This window comes from Paramormyrops kingsleyae, chromosome 24 (assembly GCF_048594095.1).
Source record: "Paramormyrops kingsleyae isolate MSU_618 chromosome 24, PKINGS_0.4, whole genome shotgun sequence".
Classification (NCBI taxonomy): domain Eukaryota; kingdom Metazoa; phylum Chordata; class Actinopteri; order Osteoglossiformes; family Mormyridae; genus Paramormyrops; species Paramormyrops kingsleyae.
Genome location: NC_132820.1, coordinates 13636075 through 13655845, shown reverse-complemented (window position 1 = coordinate 13655845; position 19771 = coordinate 13636075). Strand labels below are relative to the sequence as shown.

General features: G+C 43.2%; 3 protein-coding genes across 12 annotated transcripts; 1 reads left to right on the top strand and 2 right to left on the bottom strand.

The window, feature by feature from the left end:
- Positions 1-1132: 1132 nt before the first annotated feature.
- LOC111850641 (low density lipoprotein receptor adapter protein 1-B-like) lies at positions 1133-6227 on the bottom strand. Of its 2 annotated transcripts, none has more exons than XM_023824756.2 (3): positions 5850-6227; positions 2249-2839; positions 1133-2000 (listed from the first exon to the last, which is right to left on the bottom strand). In XM_023824756.2, exons 2-3 carry the CDS (start codon positions 2817-2819, stop codon positions 1924-1926), a joined length of 648 nt encoding a protein of 215 aa, XP_023680524.2. In that variant the 5' UTR covers positions 2820-2839; positions 5850-6227; the 3' UTR covers positions 1133-1923. The 2 variants fall into 2 exon arrangements, with proteins under 2 accessions (XP_023680524.2, XP_023680523.2); XM_023824755.2 differs by having other exon boundaries at positions 2249-2844; positions 5850-6225.
- On the top strand, positions 3747-10314 carry sat2b (spermidine/spermine N1-acetyltransferase family member 2b). 7 transcript variants are annotated; one of them, XM_023824761.2, is made up of 6 exons: positions 3747-3897; positions 8913-8964; positions 9189-9272; positions 9618-9731; positions 9853-9893; positions 10062-10314. In XM_023824761.2, the coding sequence occupies exons 2-6, from the start codon at positions 8934-8936 to the stop codon at positions 10239-10241; spliced, it is 450 nt and encodes a 149-aa protein (XP_023680529.2). In that variant the 5' UTR covers positions 3747-3897; positions 8913-8933; the 3' UTR covers positions 10242-10314. The 7 variants fall into 7 exon arrangements, with proteins under 7 accessions (XP_023680529.2, XP_023680530.2, XP_023680527.2 ...); XM_023824759.2 differs by lacking the exon at positions 3747-3897 and adding an exon at positions 7931-8121; XM_023824757.2 differs by lacking the exon at positions 3747-3897 and adding an exon at positions 7943-8605.
- A 1889-nt stretch (positions 10315-12203) lies between these two features.
- On the bottom strand, positions 12204-17277 carry LOC111850617 (claudin-15-like). 3 transcript variants are annotated; one of them, XM_023824678.2, is made up of 7 exons: positions 17125-17276; positions 16453-16859; positions 16098-16267; positions 14008-14172; positions 13842-13923; positions 13475-13582; positions 12204-13213 (listed from the first exon to the last, which is right to left on the bottom strand). In XM_023824678.2, exons 3-7 carry the CDS (start codon positions 16258-16260, stop codon positions 13102-13104), a joined length of 630 nt encoding a protein of 209 aa, XP_023680446.2. In that variant the 5' UTR covers positions 16261-16267; positions 16453-16859; positions 17125-17276; the 3' UTR covers positions 12204-13101. The 3 variants fall into 3 exon arrangements, with proteins under 3 accessions (XP_023680446.2, XP_023680445.2, XP_072562856.1); XM_023824677.2 differs by having other exon boundaries at positions 16098-16859; positions 17125-17277; XM_072706755.1 differs by lacking the exon at positions 17125-17276 and having other exon boundaries at positions 16098-16983.
- Between the last annotated feature and the right edge of the window lie 2494 nt (positions 17278-19771).

The window sequence follows — 19771 nt, the reverse complement described above, 5'->3', positions numbered from 1 at the left end:
GACTTGATAAAAAATAAACTTTCATGACAACACATGCTGGAAAACACCTGCCTAACAAAGAGCTTGGTTCTAAAAAAACAAAAAAAAAATGAAAATAACTAAGATTCTGCAGATTTGTCCCTGATTCGCAGGATAGTGCTGAGAATTTTTAGTGCATATTTAAATAGTCACGTTTGGCATTTATTGCGATGTACGCGTGACTTTGCTGACCTTCTCCAAATGAACCTGTTGCTTCCAGAAACTTCTCTGAGGTGCAGAAATGCGTAGCTGGCTTTCGTCAGTGTTTAACCCATTGTGGTACCCATTCAGATTTTAAGCCACTTGAATACACAGAGCAGATTCACGGTCTGTGAAATTGCAGGACTGGTTGCTGCGTTGGAGCCCAAGTATGGTTTGGGCGTGTGCAGCAATTGGCCTGCGGTCATGCCAAGGGATTCTGAACTGTAGCTGTGCAGTCACGTTACCTAGACGACCTGGTTAGTCCAATTCCCGGCTCTCTATAAAGTGAGCTGTGTAGTAGAGCAATTATTCTGGCAGGGGAATAGCTAGTCCTTGTTCAGGGGGCAGACAGCAACACAGGTGCCCTGTTACCGTCACGCAGGCTGGTGGGTGTGGGCGGCGGTACCCATGCGCGTGTGGCGACACACATTTTTCAGGTGATGTTGTTCCTTTCCATTGTTTAACGAGATGAGGTTGTGCATTTATACCACGCCTTATTTTAAACGATTTTCAGTCTGTCGAACACATACGCTGGTGTAGGGTGTCCTAACTTCCCCTTTGATGCCATCTCTGGCCGTTTCAGTTTGACATTTAATGTTTATCACCGGACTGAATAGCCAGTGAGCAGACAGACCGGCTGCCTGGAAAGTGTTAGTCTAGCAAAACAAACTTAGAAAAGGAGCAGGATGTGCTCTTTCCCCCAGCCCAGGGTGTTCTATACCAACGGGAAGAAGGAGCTTTCTGTACAGCCGCATCTCCCTCACTTTCCACTTTGAATCTCATTGGAATCTGTTTACATTCCACGCAACTCAAAAACATTCCACCAGCTGTCCATTTCCCTAGCAGGTCCGCGGTTAACCTGACTTTCCCAATAAACGAGGGCCCTTTGTAAAGTGCAGCCGAGCCAGAAAGGTTAAATTGAGGATTTAATTTCAGGTGACAACTCAACTTACAGTTCAGTCAGTTACATTTTTAAAACAACGTGATTGGAAAAACATCAACATCTAAAGAACGTGGCGCGATATAAAGCGAGTTAAGTGCCTGAAGGCAGTCTGTGCCTGACGGTAACGATACCCACAGGCCGTCAAACCGCTGCTCCTCCCACGAGTGAGATTTCACCTCACCACGTTAGGCTTCAGTTTACCCACAATGCACCAGCCAGGCTTCCTGTAATGCTCCGTTCCTCCTTATCTTTGCATTTTGAGGTTTCCTGGCAGCTTGTCAGCTGAGTCGGCGTTGGTCCCGTCTTTGAGCCTCGCCGGGGGACCACACCGACGCCCGACCCCACCCCAACCCCCTATCACTTAATCCGCAGCAGCGATGGTCTCTGGACAGTCACTGAACAACATCAGAAACTTTTCTTCTCTGTACTATTTTTTCCAGTTTGTCTGGACCTACACAGATGAAAATGTGGTAAATACCCACAGTGGGGGCGTATGCTTGCTCCGTAAAAGTGAATCTACAAGCTTCGGGTTGAGCGCCCATCCTATAAACAGGAAACTAACCAGAAACGACGTGTCCCTGGAATTTCAGCAAGGAATGCCTCCCATCCGGGTCACTTATCTCTCTTTCGTTGCCAACCTCCCTCCAAAAAAAACCCCAAACACTCCTTTTTCTTGACACAAGAGAAAAATGTAAGGGGTCCTTTTGGGTCCAGTAGTCCCTGGGGTGGGGGTAGAGGGGTCTGCAATACTTGATAAGCTGTCAAACAGGATGTCCCTCCTCTGGCTCGCTCTCACTGGACAGCAGGAAACCAGGCTCCGCCTCCTCCACTGACCCACCTACACCGGGGAGGGGCCAAGTGTTAATGGCACTGTCATGTAATACCTTCTACATTCATACTGTTACTGAGATACATTCTGCGTTCCATATATCACTGGTAAACCTGGAGATAAGCAACAAGGAATCCTTCAGGGTCAAAAAGCCTTGAGTTATGAATACTGGCGATTAAAATGGCAGAATAGCAGCTATAGTACTAATTCACAATGTAGGGTATCGTGGCTGCCCACATCACCATCTCGAGCCTCACCTTTGGCAAGGTGTGTCAGCAGTGCGGCACTCCTGGACTCCTGATTGGACAGATCCAGGAAGCCACCACTGGCAGGGCCCTCCCCTTGCGTCCGATTGGAGGAATCGCCCTGCCAGTCACTGAGCGCCCTTTGAAAGGCGGCGGCCAGGCAGGCGGTGAGTTCCTTGGCCCGCTCGGCCCGGCTGCACCAGAACACGCGGCACTGCAGCTGCCGGTTGCGCTGCTTGCAGATGTAGAGGAAGACGTTGGGGTGCACGGTGTCGGCGGTGCAGTACGCGATGTCCTGCAGGAACGTCTTGGACAGCTGCCGGCCCGTGCTGAGCTCCTTCACCTCCACGTAGCGCGGACGCACCACCAGCGCGTGCTCCTTCCCCGGCCTGCTGGGGGCGCCCTCCAGCAGCCGGCCGATGGCATCCCGCGCCTGCTCCAGGTCCAGAGAGTAGACGTTCTCCGAGCCCAAGTACTGCAGCTTGAAGAGAGGGTCGCCGTGCGACAGGTCCTCGGTCCTGTCGCGGCGCAGCCGGCGCCGAAGCACCGCGGGAGACTTCTTCAGGCTCTGCATCAGGGACATGCTAGCTCTGGGTCGAGGGCCTGTGCTGAAAAAAGAAGCCATTAAAAAACAAAGAACCACATTCCCCACAAATATCCAGTCCAGTCCCTTATCCCCCTACCTGTACCTAGTCACCTCAACCACGGCTTTCTCTGCCTGGGATGACATCATGTAGAAATTCACTGCACACAGTGTCTGCCCAAACACCCCTCAACTGAGTTCACTTCACGCATCGATAAGCAGATCGGCTGCATGTGCAGTGATGGGGGACAGTGATGGGGCTGATCAATAAAATGTAGATCTGCAGCCTGGACAGCTCATTCTGCAGTTATTTTCAGCCTCGATTACTTTTTATTATATGTGACCACATAAGCCGAAACGCTGCTCCTGAGATTACTCCGCATGGGCCAGTGGCCTACACACATTCAGCCTGTAAACTATAAGGCCTCTAAAGCTAAGGGGCCTCTCTTTTCCGTTTAGTAAAAGAAAAACATCGCGTTATGTTAATTTTCTCACAATGTCCCATGGCGATTTCTCCAAAAAGACCGATGATACAAAAAAAAAAAATCAGTAAAGTGCGCTGCTAACATGGGCGGAGCCAAAGGGCCCTCGCCACCCCCAGTGCCACCCCGCTGGAAATGCTAAACATTAAAATATACCAATGAGGAGATCGGGCAAAGATTTGAGCGGAACACCGTAATTTCCGAGAGCCCCTGAACGCAACCCGACGCAGCAGTACCCTGTGCGTGCTGCTTACTGACGTGTCACTGGCTAAAAGCTCTGGCAGTGGCACACGTTCCTACATGATCCAAAACACACCCGCGGTATTGATAACAGCAGGAGTTAAGCAGGTATTTATAACATATTACATATTAATGAGAGGTGGTCACACACTTGCAGTACATAAAAATAGCAGCATGAAAGCGTTGCGCACTGTCTGCTCCATGGCTCGTTTAAATTAGCCACGAGCCCTGCTCGTGCTGATATAGATCGTCTTTTAGACAGCGTCTTTGTACGTATGTATGTTTTAGTGCACATGCTGAATTATAGTGTTGTTTTATTATTTTAGCAAAGCTAGTCCTTGCTTGAAGTCTGTGTGGTAAGTGTATATGTAGAGAACCAGTCATTAGTTTTCTACTGCATGTAAACAGGCTATGCATGTAATATTAAAGCTTTGAATCAACTTCACTATACTGTAATGTGAGGGTTTAATTAGCTGCCTAGATTCATTAATTTAATTAATCTATTTTAATTTAGTAAGAGCTAGCTACATTAAATAACAAGAAAACTAGTTAAAATAGTGTTTCTTATAGTGTCTCCGCCAAACAATCATGATGCAGTGTATCCTCTCTCTTTCAAATTCTTAATTTATTATAAAACTAATCCTAACAACATCTCCGACAGATCTAAAATATTCTTCCACGTCTCCAAGAAACAGACTCTTCCCATAAAGAGACATGCGGTCAAAAACGGCACAGATAACACTCACATAGGAAGAAAAGCATAAACAACGCCTACGTGTACATGCAGATATGCACAGGAACACACTCACAGCTGTTTATCATTATGGAGCATTCGTAACCAGCGGCGGGAATAAACGGCTTTATCGGCCTTCTGCACGCTAATCGCCGAACTGACAAAGCGCTTCCACCACCGCTGAAGCCACTTATATTTGTGAATATACCCTGCATCTTATTACCTAAACGTTTTCCAGTACTTAATCTCTAATCTATTTTATCTTGATTATTAAGTTACAGTAAACGGGAAAACGGCACAAAAACACAAGCCAATGCAGGTTTCAGGCCGAGACGTGACGTAAATGTTGTACTGTTGTTCTGACTATCATGTCTGATTACTGTAAGCTGCAAGATCCTGCACACTTTCAGAAAAAAGGGTAAAAATTTGTACCTTTGCTTGTCACCGGGGCTGTACCCTTGTACCTTTGAAGGTACAAAAATTTACTCTGAGGAACATTTCAAAAGTACAAACAGCTTTAGTGTACCATGTTCCTCTCTGTCCATTTCTGTACCTTAAAAGGTATAATTACCTACAGCTAAGGGTAAAATTGGCAGTGACAAGCAAAAGTACACATTTTACCCTTTTTCCGAGAGCATAGTTTCCCGCAACTGAAAACTGTAACATTTCTGGCAACCTCGTCTAATGTAGCCAACTTGGTCTCCAAATGTTTATCTTGTACTATCTGTAGTCTTCCAAAACTCGACCTTTCAAATAGCTACCGATGATCTAGCCTACTGATATCCAGAATGATAAGTAAACCACTGAATGCATTTTAATAAATGCAGTTATACTGATGAACTACTAGAAGACTTTTACTTCCTTTCGTAAAAGATGATTCATAGATATGGTTTGAAAGTAAAATGTTTTCACTTACTATGTACAATTAAGTTCAGTCAGTAACAATATATAAACACATCATAAAGTGGGTGAATGTCAATAAACATACATAAAACACAAAATAACTGTACGAGAAATGTGTTGAACACTGCTAAAGTGCTGAATGGTCAAAAAAGCAATTGATTTCATTATGGAGTTATGGCAGAACCTCTTAATTTCTTGATTCTTCCTAACTATATAGGCGGACTTGAGAGAAAGAATCGTAGATTAAGTTAATCGCAAACGATTTTGATTTAGCCTAATTGTGGTGATTAAATTAAAATAGTTTGTGATGAACTTAGCATTATTTTACGCCATTTATTTTTGTTTTATCAACAGACGGAATTATGCCAATGCATTTTAATTTACCCCTGCAATAATGTCGCCCTTTAGTCAAAGCGTCCGCGCCTGAACTGTAGCCACATGCAGTTAGATGGCGGCATGAACAGGCTGAAAGTGCCGGTGACCCGAAATATCTGAAATCATCACGAACTGCAACTACGCCGGATGCTAATTATCTAGTAGGCTACGTTTTCAACTTGGTGCAAACTTTATCTCACAGTAATTCGTGCAAGGAGCTAAGCGACCGGCTTGTAACTGTTTTTCTTGTTCTTTTCCCGGAAGAAACCTATAAACACAATTAAATATACTTCATACCTGAGCCATGCAAGTTGCGTGAAAAAGGCAGAGTTAATGTATTGTTATCGAGGAATCCAGGATTATGGAGATAAACTTCTTTTGCTTCACGAGCAGAAGGAGCAGTCGCTTAATTATTCCGGTTATTCCGCAGATGTAACTGAACCGTGCCGGTTTCTGGCTCGCCGCGTTTCACCGTAGGCGTCTCCGCGTGGCAGCGCTGACGTTACCCGCGCCTCCGCGTCTCCACTTTCCCCGACGCGTTTCCTCCCGTCTTTCTCTCCTTTTTCCTTTTCTCTCCCATTTGAAGGAGGATATTTGTACGTGACAACGAGAAGAGGGGAGATATGTAAATGATCACTGGATGTTCTGGTTAGATGGGTTTGTTCCAAATAGGGGAAGACAAGGATATCCGGCACGTCCAGGTGTTTGAACGTTATTAAACTAAAAGGCCGTGGGAAAAATGCATTTTATTTCTGACACTGTTTAATTTGATCGATTTTAACGAAGATTACATTTCTGAATACAAAAGTGATAGATGTCTATTTTATTTTATTTTATTTTATTTTATTATTTCTAAATGCCCTCGCTGTACTCTGGTACATGCGTTTCTCCTGTATAAATTAAAGCCACTTGTGTGATAAAACCACACCGTATCTCCGTAATTCTTACACCTCAGATGATAACCTGATTATATAAATTAATTTTACTCAAAATAATACTGAACGACTGTATTATTTAATATGACCTTCGCAAAGCAAAAAAGCCTATCCAATTAGTTTCCTTGAAATGTGTAAGTATTCTGTGGGACTAAATGGTTTACAAGCAGATACATAAGGATATGGTTCGCTTTCGATGTCCGAAAACATAGTTAGATGAATTGGCCTAAATTATCCATAGTATGTTTGCCTGCATTGGACAGTGATCAGGCTGCCAATTTAGATGTTTGAATTGGTGGAACAGAGGTATGTGAGGAACCATGTGAGAATCAGTAGGATGAAATGGTAACAAATGTTTATTAATAACTTTGAATATTTCAACGTGACGTTACTTGTGGGGCGACATCATCTGTTTTTAAGTAGGACTAATTCTTTCTAACAGCAAACGTCCACACCCAAATTTATGTGAGTTTGAGCCCTGGGATTCATTCGGTCATGCTATACTTAGGTCATTGCAGAAACTCCGCAAACAGCACAACTATTACCACACCGATATCGTGGTTAGAATGTCCAAATACGGTAAAAGGGCGACGTTAGTCTGGAGTCTGCTGACATCGGCGCGGCGAAAAGACTGTGGGAGTTAAAGATTACCGCCGCCAGCTACGTCACTGCCATAATGAATCAGACATGATTCGTTCAAAAATAAACAGTGCATGGGAATCGATACCATGAAGGCCATCCAGTCAGCATGTACTTTCAAGGGTAGACTGCATGCCTTCAACCAAACCAGATTTTGACGCATGGGCAGTCTGAATAATAAGCATTTATTCTTGAAATTAAACGATTTCCTGTTTGCCTTCATGTGGAAGCGGATCGGTTACCTGCGGTTGTGCAGGTTGGTTGACTTACACAAGCCATCTGCCTTTATAGGTGAAATCTGTGGGTGTGTGATTTTAATCACTTTATGTTTATTTTAAACTGTAAGATGACTCTCCTGGTGCACGATTAACACAATTTGCGAAGAATCTCGTATAGGTTTGCCGCAATTAATTTTTTATGAGGAAAGTTGCATAAACCTCCAAATCAAACTTAATTTTTTTAAAGTTTCAAATATTTCTACACTTCAGCGCATACTTTACGCCCCCGCCCGGTAAACCTGACTCCCTTATACAAAGCACCCTATGAGCAATCCGATCTTGTATAGTTTTAATATTTGTTATTGCTAATGTCACATTTTTTTTACCGTCAGCAGAAGCAGACAGCAAAGCCACATTGACAATATGTGCGTAGTTTCCGGTTTTTAGTAGTTTATCAGGAATGTTATCAAGGTCGGAAGTCCGCTTATCCAATCAGCGCCAAGGACTGAGTCGCGCGTAAGACATTTAGCCAATAAGATCGAGGAGCGTCCTCGGTAACCTCGCTGCGACGCAAACAAGATGTTGCTGTCAAATATAAAGCCTGCAAAATCATTGGCTCTTACTGTAGCGTCATTTACAAATAGTTTGTGTAATTCTACCATTTTGTATGTTAAGCATCAATTCTAAAGCAGCTTACATCCTGTATTAAAATGTACCTTTAAATCTGGTCATTTATTTAAGCTCGTAAAAGCAAGTTTAACGCCTTAATGCAATGAGGTATACTGCATACGTACTGCATATATAATGAATAAACGGCGTAGATCTGTACGGATTGTCGTGGCGCTTGCAGACTGATCCATGTTACAATAAGATCAAGCAGGTTACGAAAACCAGCGGACTCTGTCGCGGAAGTCCAGGGGTTGCACACCTTTACAATAGATAAACGCAGATTTGCTATTGATATGCGAGGGCTTTCTGTGTAGGCGCCATTAGAGGATTTCTGCACGGTAGATGCCAGGTTGCATGACTGAAATAACCCTTTGCACTAAACGAATACACTTGTAGAGCTGCACCAACGTCTTCTTAACCAAGAGGGCTAATTCATCTGCCTGGCGAAAGGGATTCTGGATGCGTTTAGTAAATCCCAGGTTTGAGCGATTTCAGCACAGTTAAGTTAACCGAGGACACGGTCTTGGAAATGGACTTCATGATTCGCGCTGCCACGCCGGAGGACTGCAAAGATATATCGCGGATGATCATGGTAACCCAGCAACGCATTGCCTTTAGTCCGTATCAGATTCTGTGCAGAAAAGAAATTGGCAGTTAGCCGCAAAATAACACTTCTCCTATTGTATATTATGTTCCGAGTTTGCCGGTTACACGCGTCACGTGCAGCTCCGGTTCTATTTTTGGTACTGGGATTTACAACTACGTACGTCTCTCATTTTCATTCTCATACTATGTATGGCGCTATGCAAAATCTAATGTCCTAACAGTTGTATCACTGAAATCGAATCAGTTTGGTTTCACTTAAAGTGACTGAATTCCCCTCTTCTCTGCGCTTCTAGGAATTGGCGGTTTATGAGAATATGCCTGACCAAGTGAAGATTTCACATGAAGGTACAACAGCATTTGAGACCTCCCACGGAAGGACAGCTAGGATCTAATGCATCCAGCGATATTTTTTATCTTATAAAGCTCCTAATTCACAGTAACAGTCAGGCAGCAGATGCTAACGCTGCTTAGCTGGGTGGGCTAGTTGTTCAGGAAGCTCCATGGTTAGAAAGTGGGGATTTTCTTATAATCCACCACCTTCCCCCAAATGCTCTCTTTTATGTCCCCAGTGCTGGAACAAGATGGGTTTTGCAAAAATCCTTTCTTTCACTGCCTTGTTGCAGAGGTGGCAGAACAGTACAGAACGACAGAGGGTAGGTAAACACTAAACAGATGAGTGAATCAGTATGGGCCTGCATGTTTGCATGCTTACATCAGGCCTTGTTCAGTACTGGGAGCAGAGACATATCAGTTAGTCATAACTCCAGTGTAGACTCAAACCCTCCCACATAGTTATCCGTCTAAGCTTTCAATGACTGATTAACTGCTGAATCTGCTGAGGGGAGCAGCCACAGATCAGCCTTTATCTCATGCAAGACAGCATGTTCCTTTGTCATCACTTGCAATTGGTCCTAACTGCCATCTGACATTCTGGCCCTTTGTGTTGCTAACCAATCAGAGCTCGGCAAGAAAGACATTGACCATATTTGCCTTTGCAGGTTATACAGTGATTGGCTATGCCCTGTTCTTCTACACATACAGCACATGGAAAGGCCGTTCCGTGTACATGGAGGACCTCTATGTCATGCCAGAGTTCAGAGGTGAGTTTCCAGGTGAGCACTTGTCCATTTATGCTGTGTGATGATCCAAAGCAATGCATTTACATGCAGTTTTCTGTGTCTAATAAGGACCGGGTTTTGTTAGGGGGGTCCTGATTTTGTTTTTGCTTTGCAGGCAAGGGTGTTGGCACGGCATTAATGAGTAAGGTTGCTCAGGTGAGGTCATTTTTCTTTGCCTATGAGCAGAAGCATACGGAGCAGCACTCTATGTTGGATAATGTAATATAAGGAGTACTGATGCATGATGGGTAATGCAGTGTCTGCCATTGTAGGTGGGTGATAGGAAACAGTGTATGGTGGGTAATGTAGTTTTTTCCTGTGCAGGTGGGTAAGGAGCAGCAGTGTGTGCGTCTGCAGTTTTCCGTGCTTAACTGGAACACTCCATCTCTGGACTTTTACAAAGCCAAGGGTGCCCAGGACCTGACAGACAGCGAGGGCTGGCATGTACTGCGATTTGATGGGGAGGCGCTGGACAAACTAGCGCAAATGGCACCCAAAAATTAATGTTTGTATCAAACATTGTAAACAAGTTGGGAACCAAATTAAGTGCACCATGAAATAAATATCCCAAAGTGTATTTTTGGACTTTTTCCCTTTGACTTGTTAACAAAAATGACAGAAGAACATCTGATGGGTGATAAACCTTTCTGCTGCGTATCACAATCTTCAGTGCTGAAGTCAATGCCTTGGTCTGTTGAAAGGGATAAATGTAGACTGCTTGTAGCATAAGAAGGACAAGTGAAGAAGGTTAGGGTTTGGGAGGTGATGAACCTGAAGCAAAGCTGACAGACAGTTCAGGGTAATGGAGGGAGCCGCGCATCTTAGAGGATTTGGCTGCCCTGGGATTCTCTGGAAGACCCAGACTTGCTGTTCCCCAAAGGCCCCTCTCTCCTTTCACAGAGTGCACGTCCTGTCCTTCTCCTGTTTGTCGCGTCCACTTTCCCATGACCTCCCTCTAAAGTCCGTCTCACTCCTGTCCCTGTCACACCGGCTTTCAGCCCTGCTGCCACGTGACCCCCCCCCACCCCCCCTATTCTCTTCTCAAGCCTTTCACTCTTTATTCTGGGGTTGTTTTTGGCTCAACTGTTGCAGGGCAAGTTTTCCTTGCAAATGGTCCTTTTTCACTCCAGGCTTTTCCCTAATATAGTCATTTTCAAATTCGTCCCAGTTCCTCATTTGGCTGTGGCGCCGTCTGTGCCCCTTTATGATGCCACAGGTCCAGCTTGGGCACACACACACACACATACAAACACACACAGGTTTTTTTTGCCGTCTGCCGTAGCTGTGTCTTTGCCAGCTACAGGTCACTTGACTTGTGGTAAAGCTACATTCTTCAATCACATGACCTATTTAGGTCACCCAGTAATAATATTTCTGGCCTTAGAATAACAAACCGGTGAGTCATGGAGCAAAGTGGACTAAGGGAGCAGGTAACACGCACGCACACACCACCGTCCTGTAAAATGTTCAGCGTAGTGTAGTGTTAAAGGTGCTGAACCTGAACATTTTCATTGAAACACCCAACTGTAAATGAACTGAAGGTTGCATCGATTAAAAATGTCAGCTGATCAATGACAGTATTTCATAGTTAACATGATTTTGCTAAATCTGGAACTGGAAGAGTATCGCTACTTCAAACACCGTGTCTTGTGTGGATTTGTGTGTGTTACAAGTTCAGTGTTTCTGCAGTATTCCTGCGGGTGGCTTTTTAATGAACCTGGGCCGCATTCTATGCCTCGTTTTTGAGTAATTTGGTGATTCATTTTTTTTTTTTAATGCTGGCATGTGCTTTGTGGCGAACATCTGTCTAGAAGCCAACTCAGAGCTATTTTTGTAATCTGAAGTACAGTGATTGACAGTAATTACTTAGGTGCTGGGCTCAATATTACAGCTCTTAAACAAATTAACAGTTAAAAAGGGACAAACTATCAACGATTACAGCACCCCCATGTGGCAATTTTAGGTATTTCCTGTGTTTTGTCAGTCTGAAGGCCTTTTTCTGCTTTGCATCTCCTTTCTGTCTTCTACATTATTGTTTTCCAACCTGGACCTTGGGGACCCCCAGGCAGTCCACATTTTTGCTCCCACCTACTACTACTGTAACATGCCTGTACCAGGTATTCGGTGTTCCTGATTGGCTGGGCGCTGATAGGGAGCAAAAATGTGGACTGTCCAGGGGTCCCTGAAGCCTGGGTTGGGAAACACTGTTGTACATCATTGTGTCCCTTGATCCTTTCCCTGTTTTGTAATGTAGCTATTGACTGTGACAGGCAGCTAAGTAAAGTGCCAGGACATATTGACGATTTCATGGTGACGTGCAGGCCTACGAATCCCTGCCTTTATACTCAGTACTGTTCATCACAACTTTCACTAGTGGAGTATAAGCCTACATAAATCGATATTTGCTAAATGAACAATTGACTTCCTTTCAAAAAAGAAACAACTTGACACAAAAAGATGTATAACTTCCAGTTCATGTACTAGTGTTTTTTTTTTATTTATGACACATAGTTCGCACTTTAAAAAAAAACATTTAAACGTTACAAAGAATACATGCATTATTTCTGCCTTATTCAATGCAAAATATACATACACAGCTATCCTTCGATTTGCGGTAATTCACTTTACACTGCTTTCGGTCAGACGCGTCTTGAGTTTCGATTTACAGACCGCTTTCCTCGACATAACGTTTTTCAGGTAAACGGCATTAAAACATTAAAAGCAGTAGGTTTCAACATTAAGGTTGGAGGCAAACATTATTTCTTCGGCACAACAGGTGAGTGCAATAAAGTTTGATTATATTAAATTGCATTGATTGTTTCAAATAGTTTTGTTAATTATAAGGTTTTTCTTTGTTATATGTAATAGCTTCGGCAGAGCAATGTAATTCTTGTCTTAACACAAGCGTTCACAGCATCACCCATTAAAAGGATAGCATAAAGACAAATTATTGAATAAAAATTTCCATCATGATGCAGCAGAACAGGAGAATAACAGTCTCAATGTTCCCGATGCCAAATTTAACTCCATTTTAAGTTAAGGATGAACTTTCGTTCTAACATATGGTTACATGCGCAGGACTTGACTGCTTTTCCAATGACACTTGCAGGCTATACAATAGCACCAATTTAAACAATTCAATATGATTATTTCACAGCTACCCCTCTGCGTCAGCTTACGCTGCTGGTACATTTTTACAGCATTGTGAGAATATGCTCAGTGGCATATTCTCCATTTTGAAAGTTACCATTAAAAGTAGCTATTATTCAGAGATGCAGGATATTTTATAGTAGACTCTCCAGACCAAAGGGAGAGAAGGTTTGAAATGCACAGTCGTGGGGAGTTCATACGGAACTAGACTGGCTCAGACGTAGGCATTCCTGCCGTAGTGACTGGGCGTGTTCGGTAGCCCAGTGTCCTCGATTCCTCGCCTCGCTGAGTATACTGTACCTCTTGCCGACTCGTGGTGATAAGGCCTGGGTAGAGAGCGATAGAAACACAACTTTATTGTTGTAAACGTTTGAATTGTTGTGCAGATACAGCCAGAGGTGTTTCTAGAGATTTTGGGCCCCATGCAAGAATATCATATTGGGCTCCCTAGTTCAAAATTTTTTTTAGGCCCGGGTCCCTTGGAATCCTCCTAACTCCACCCCCACCATACGGCGCCCCTGGGTACAGAACTCGGAGGGGCACCCGCACAGGGAATATGCATTATAGCGGAACTCTGCCGGACTCACAGTTTCTCTGAATTCGCCGACTTGCAGGAGCACAGCAGACATACCCCCCCGCAGATGGCGATCGTAGCCGAAACCCAACCGATATACAGCGCCTCTCCGAGTTCGTACCTGCGAAGCAGCACATTTCCATTTCGTTCATTTCCGTGTGCCGACGACACAAATAGCACAGAATGGGAGCGGCTTTCGCGCCCTGAGAACCCGCGTTATTGAATAGCAGAAAGCGGCTTTGGATGAAAGTATTTAGTGCAGCCCGTATAAGACAGGGTTCCAGGCGCGAGATGGACGCTGATAAATTACACTGCAATAACAGTAGATGGCAATAACGTAACATAAAAACGGGACTGAGCCCTAACGAACGCCTACTTACTTTATCCCTGGATAGAGTGGATCAAAAAACTCTTGGGTGATATTAAACGCGTACCAAGATACAGATATCATAGTGCAGAGACCTAGAAACAACAAGAACAAAAACGAAAGGAGTAAATTCCTGAATTACTGCGCCGCTATAATTTAACGTAAGTGTCCCTTCTCACCTTGGAGCAGGAAAAATGCGCCCCCAGTTCCAGCGATCCTCCCCTTCAGCACATAGTTTTCTCCCATAACTTTGGAGCACTTCATTCCGACCAGGGTGGCAAAGACGCCGGCCGTGCCCATCGATATGGCCGCAATCATAAGCGCTCGGGACGCTTGAAGGGGCCCTGTCAAAAACGGCAAAGCAAATATAAGTAACGTGTACGGTGGTGGGCCCTATTTTAAAGGATTTCAACTTGGTTAGCTTTTTTTCTTTGAATTTTCATAAAGCACACAAACTAGAAAAGGCAAAGTCTACATTTTCAATTCAGGTTCATTCCATCCTCCTGAAAGGTCAAACGCGCATATTGAGGAAGGGCTAAGTGTTTCTTTAGCACAACGTACCAGATAAGGCAAGAAGGGACTTGGAAGTCTCGGCATTTGTTGATTCTCATGGAATCGGCCGCACAGGAGATCCACAAATTCTCATAAATGTTTGCGGTAGTAATAACGTTTCCATTCACGGTGGATACCGGAGTAACAGTTCGGTAAGGCAACCCCAGCATAACCCACCCAAAAAGCCCAAGGAGGAAAGATACTGCTTCAACAACGACATTAATTCTACTTATGTTTTGCGAAAACTGCCACAAGCTCAGTTTTAAACTTTCCGTAGACCTAATTATATTTGACGTCAATATGTGGGCAAACGTTCCGCTTATCTTCGGGTCATCACTCAGCTGCAGGCTGTATTTATAATTACTATTTTGCGACAAGACTTGGTCGTAGTTAAAACCTTACACACATCAGCCTCGCGCACTTTTCTGTGAGATGACGATTGTTAAGGAATTATAGTTTATCGATATAAAAATTTCGATAATGTTCAATGTTCAAACGGGACACGGTTTTACCACGGCCTTCATTGTTTTATGCCTGCAGAAATAGCCCCCTTTGCATAACTTTCCCATACTAGGCTATAACGTTCGCCGGTGTTCTGACGAGTTGAGCTACCTATCTAGATGTACTATCGAGCCTTATTGGGCATGTGCAGTCCCGCCGTTTGGGGGTTAGCGTTAGGTTTTAGGGGTTTGGGTTAGGGTAGGGTAAGGGTTTTAGGTTTTTTTGGAGGGTTAGGGCTATCGATTAGCACTACGGTAGCCTAACTCGACAAAGTAGCTCAACTCGACAGAACACCGGCCGTAAACTTCAGTCCTTATAAGTTTTTTCTTTCCATTAAGCACTTTAATGGGGGGAATGCCAAAGCACTAATTAGTTGTTCTAAGTTGCCAAGACTATTACAAGAATTCTCAATTGCCTGAAAATGTTATTTAAATTTAAACTGCCGTCTACTTCATTGCATGCATCATTAGTAACCTGGATCAACTTATAAGCCTTCATGGCGGGAAAGAACAATTTCAGAGTGTAATGTAATTAAGAATTTGCTTACACTACAAATTGTTGTTGTTGTTACGGTCAATAATAATGATAATAATAATAGTAGTAGAAGTAGCAGAGTCAAATACTACGTTTTCAGTCTGTTTTCCTTCTCATTTTATAAAAAAAAAAGTTTATTATTTCATATGCGCATACTCGAATTTGATTTTTTTAACGTTTAATTTAGGTCTGTGCTTTTAATTTCTGTAAAGCACTTTGAGTGCCCTCTGTTGGTTGAAACAAAATCTTGCTCTGGTTTTGTATTCTCTTGACCTGAAATCACTTCTGTAAAATAATATAAAAGTAAACTTGCCTGCATATTATTTATGTGGTTAAGCATGCAGGACTATTATTATTAGACCGCGCAGTGTAATATACTGGCATCCCGTCCTGAGTGAACCCTTGTGTCCTGTGCTGCCTGGGGAGGTTCCAGCCCTCCCACGACCCTGGTTAGGATAAACGTTTAGAAGATGGATGGATGGATGGATGGATGGATGGAAGTGTGATTTGCTGAATTATGTTATCCAGCCCTGCGAGTGACTGATATCCCGTCCGGCGTGCACCTCTGCCTTGTACCCTACGCTGCCTGGGAAACCGTCCACATTCCCAAGCGACCGTGACCAGAGTAAGAGTTTGAAAGATGGATATTCCACTTGTGTGACGCTGGCATTCAGTACCTTACCGGACAGCGCGAAGAGAGAGGGGAAGTCGCGGCAGTTGAAGGAGCCGCTGGAGTCGCTTGCGCAGGACATCCAGAGGTTCTCGTAGATGGTGGAGGTTCGGATCACGTTTCCGTCATCGCTCGATACTCTCCAGTACGGATTTTGCAAAGAAACTCCGACCATGATTACACTCAGGAAACCAAGAAGAAAAGCTAATACTTCAGCGATAGCACGCATGTTCCTAATGCTTGAATGAATCGCTCGAAGTGTTCAGGTGACGCGATGTAAAATATACAGACACGATTGTAAAATCCAGAATAGAACTGACCATCAGTAATGTAAAATTACTGCGCTTTTGTCCCAACTCTGAATTACCTGTAAACAGTCGATGATGTGATGTATTGTTTTAATAGGCTCTATGTAATTTATAAGGACGAATGTGAACCTTCACGGCTGATTAGCTTCTTCCGCCTTCTGCGACAGTCCTTCTCATCCAAATGTAATTACTTCAGTCCATATAGAAATGACATATTTATATGTGAAGGGATACGAGTCGTGGGTTGGATTTCGTCGTGACATGTGCTAGGCGGATATGGCTCCTCTAGTGGCCGGACCTTGTGGTTGTTGTCCCGCGGGTCGGGTGCGAGTCCGGGTGTTTCCAGGGGATTCCCTCCAGTCTCCGACGGGCTTCCAAATAATGCGGGATCGAGCTCCAGTCACTCGCATTTGGCTCTGAACGCCTCCCAGGCTTTAAGATTGGACCCTGACCGCCGTGAGTGCACCTGTGCAGTAGCGATAAACCATAGCTGACTAGCGAACGTTCTACCGCCAAAACGCATAAACCATGTAATACTAAATGTGCAGTATAAAATTGTATCATCTGTTGCAACAACTTAAATAAGGGGATTTAACCTGTCCGCCATTAACAGATTTTTCTCTTTGTTTAAACAGAACCACTTTTAATAGCCTATGTATTGTTCCAACAAAGTCGATTTACTTTTAAGTGCCATCACCGGAAAAGCTTAATTTAGTAAAAGAACGACATACCTATGAATCTATTCTTTTGCACAGTCATTTCACTGCCGATCCCTTCTGCCTGCAAATGCATATCCTGAATAGGGTCGCCGGAGCCTGTTCGTGTGTTTATTAATTTAGTGTGGGCGTTTCAACCTTTCTCCTTTGTAACATATATTTTTCGCCCCGAACAGTGGTGAGTAAACAAACTGTAAATACCCGTAATCCTCTAACGGAAACATCTCTACAGACCCCCTACCACAGAAAGCACCAAATTTCGACCAAAAATTACCATAAATAAATAAAGTTTTCAGTTTCTGGGACGGCGTGAATATTCTTTACAAAATCTAATTAAATGACTTACTTTGTTTTTAAAAAATGAAAACGTTGAGCCTTCCCCAGTCTAACCAGTTCAGACACACTCCGGTATAGTGCTGATAATGCAGAAGCCACACTAACACCGACGTACACAACTCTGGGAGAACTTTCTGCAGGAATCTGTCTTGGATGATCGGGGAAAACTGTCCCCCGTTTTAATGACTATTGCGGGGATATTTCACATTGAAGATCCGTTTGACGATGTCTTGAGCGCGTAGTAACACAGTGTCCCTAAACGGTGTCTAAGCTTTCTTAAATTGAAGGTGCTTTTTAGCAATTTTTCTAATGGATTTTTAAAAACCAATGCATTTAAGTGACAACACTTGCAAACGTACACAGCAGAACATGTTCTTTAACCTGAAGCATTTCGGGGTAACCGCGGAGTTCAGTAGCTATAGCTCCCTTCCAGGGTACGAGACAAGCTCTCAGACCCTTGGAGTGGGTTAATGTTTTAGAGACTTCGAAACCATTTCCTTATTGTTCTCTAAGTGGAGTAAAAACCCGCCAATGTAGCCTAATCTCAGCAATGCTGTTATATTGCTGGTTTTAAAAGAACAGTGTACACACAATCACAGTCAATAGTACGACCAGACAGCTCTCCTTATGGCTCTGCGCGGCTTTCCGTGGCTCTCTTTGGAGATGTCCGCAGTGCGTAGCAGCATCGGATAGAAAGTAGGATGCCTTAAACAATTCGTTACATGCTCCCGCTATGTTAAGACCTTTAATACATTCTACAGCAATCATATTCTCAGTGACTCATTCACTCATTAAATTAATCTATCTTCGATAACTGTGTATCCCTTTAGAAGTACAGTATTAGGGAGTCAATGCTGGGAAGAACTAAGCCTACCATAGAGCAGCATTGAACGGGGCCACAGTTCATCAGAGTACTCCCGTGCACCAGGAGCGGAGGCCCTGTTCTGATCGCCCCCTAACTTCTATTGGCTATGAGTGCTGTCAATCATGGAAGTTTTCCCAAACGCACGTTAGTGACGCAAATATAATTTTACTAGCTTCCAGAATAGCATAAGTATACACAAGTAATATCCATAATTATTGCACAGTTTGAGAAAATAAGTTTTTATGTTGTGAATTTGGAAGGAAGTGGATGAAAGCTTTAATTTTTCCTCTTTGGATAGCCTACCTCCCCATAGGCTTGCCCCCGCCCCCCGTCCTGGGTTATTCCCTGCTTTGCGCCTGTAGCTTGCGGGATAAGTTGGGGATCCCCGCGACCCTGCGTATAGGATAAGCGGGAATAGTAAAGGAATAGAAGGATGGAGCTATACAGTCTTGCTCCCCAATACCCCTCCCATGAAAATAATACATCTCCGCCCCAACCATACGCACATTCACTCACAGCGTCACACCACAAGTATTGTTTAGAAGCGCTAGTTCGTCTGAACTACGGTGGCGATTCCGGAGATTAAGAGACCACGTTCATATAGCGTTTATTACCGTATATTGTTATAATTGTCTTATTTTATTATTAGTAATTGGTTTTGATGTCTTATTGGGAATATTATAATAATTTAACTTTATCATAGGTATGTATGTAGACGAAATTCAAGTTATAGGCCTATGGTGTTCTCTACTATCCCCAGTACTGTTCGATGTTGGTCTTGTATCTCCTGCTGTACACCTGCTTTACGCGAATTTGAGAGACATACCTGCCTGGTTTGGTTAGATTTGCTTTGAATTCCTATAGCCTCCCCTTTTCCTTCCAAAATGACTATGATACTGCTCTCTATACTTCCGACCTACATTTTAACTGAATGCCTTGTGGTTAATTTATTTCCAGATAAAAAATAAATAAATGACTGAAATTGTGTTATTTTTCACCAAAAGTTTTAAATTGTTTAAATAGCCTAACTAGATTGATTATGAGCTTATGAGCACGCTTAAAAACATGTTTAAAAATTTTACTCTATGTATAAAATGCCGACAATAACGAATATCAGTATAATTTTGGATAACAATAATTTAAACATTTGGTAAATATAAAACTGAATGTGAAATGAAATTCAGCATCGACATTAATAAATGTGATATTCCTGAATTTCCATGTATTTGTTCATATCATTTTAATTAAAGGTGGTCAACGAATAAATCCGTACGATTTGAGTTTTGTAACGTTTTAAAATAGCATAGTATCGTTTTCGATTGTTTTGGTGATACAACCTATCATGTCTAGAAACTGTCAATTATAGCCTACATACAAATCTGATTTTTTTTATATTCATCAGAAATGTATAGCCTACTCAAATCAGTACAGGTGTCATGTTAAAAATGTTTTCAGATAAAT

Bases quoted from the DNA above. Each gene is read 5' to 3' on its own strand.
- sat2b (XM_023824757.2), top strand. From the start codon at position 8,543: ATGGACTTCATGATTCGCGCTGCCACGCCGGAGGACTGCAAAGATATA. The intron at 9,273-9,617 runs GTAGGTAAACAC...TTGCCTTTGCAG, and splicing joins ACAGTACAGAACGACAGAGG to GTTATACAGTGATTGGCTAT. The intron at 9,732-9,852 runs GTGAGCACTTGT...TTTGCTTTGCAG, and splicing joins GTTCAGAGGTGAGTTTCCAG to GCAAGGGTGTTGGCACGGCA.
- LOC111850617 (XM_023824677.2), bottom strand. From the start codon at position 16,314: ATGCGTGCTATCGCTGAAGTATTAGCTTTTCTTCTTGGTTTCCTGAGT. The intron at 13,583-13,841 runs GTAAGTAGGCGT...GCTGCTTCGCAG, and splicing joins CCACTCTATCCAGGGATAAA to GTACGAACTCGGAGAGGCGC. The intron at 13,214-13,474 runs GTGAGTCCGGCA...CTCTCTACCCAG, and splicing joins TCGGCGAATTCAGAGAAACT to GCCTTATCACCACGAGTCGG.
- LOC111850641 (XM_023824756.2), bottom strand. From the start codon at position 2,819: ATGTCCCTGATGCAGAGCCTGAAGAAGTCTCCCGCGGTGCTTCGGCGC. The intron at 2,001-2,248 runs GTGAGGCTCGAG...TCCCCGGTGTAG, and splicing joins GCTGACACACCTTGCCAAAG to GTGGGTCAGTGGAGGAGGCG.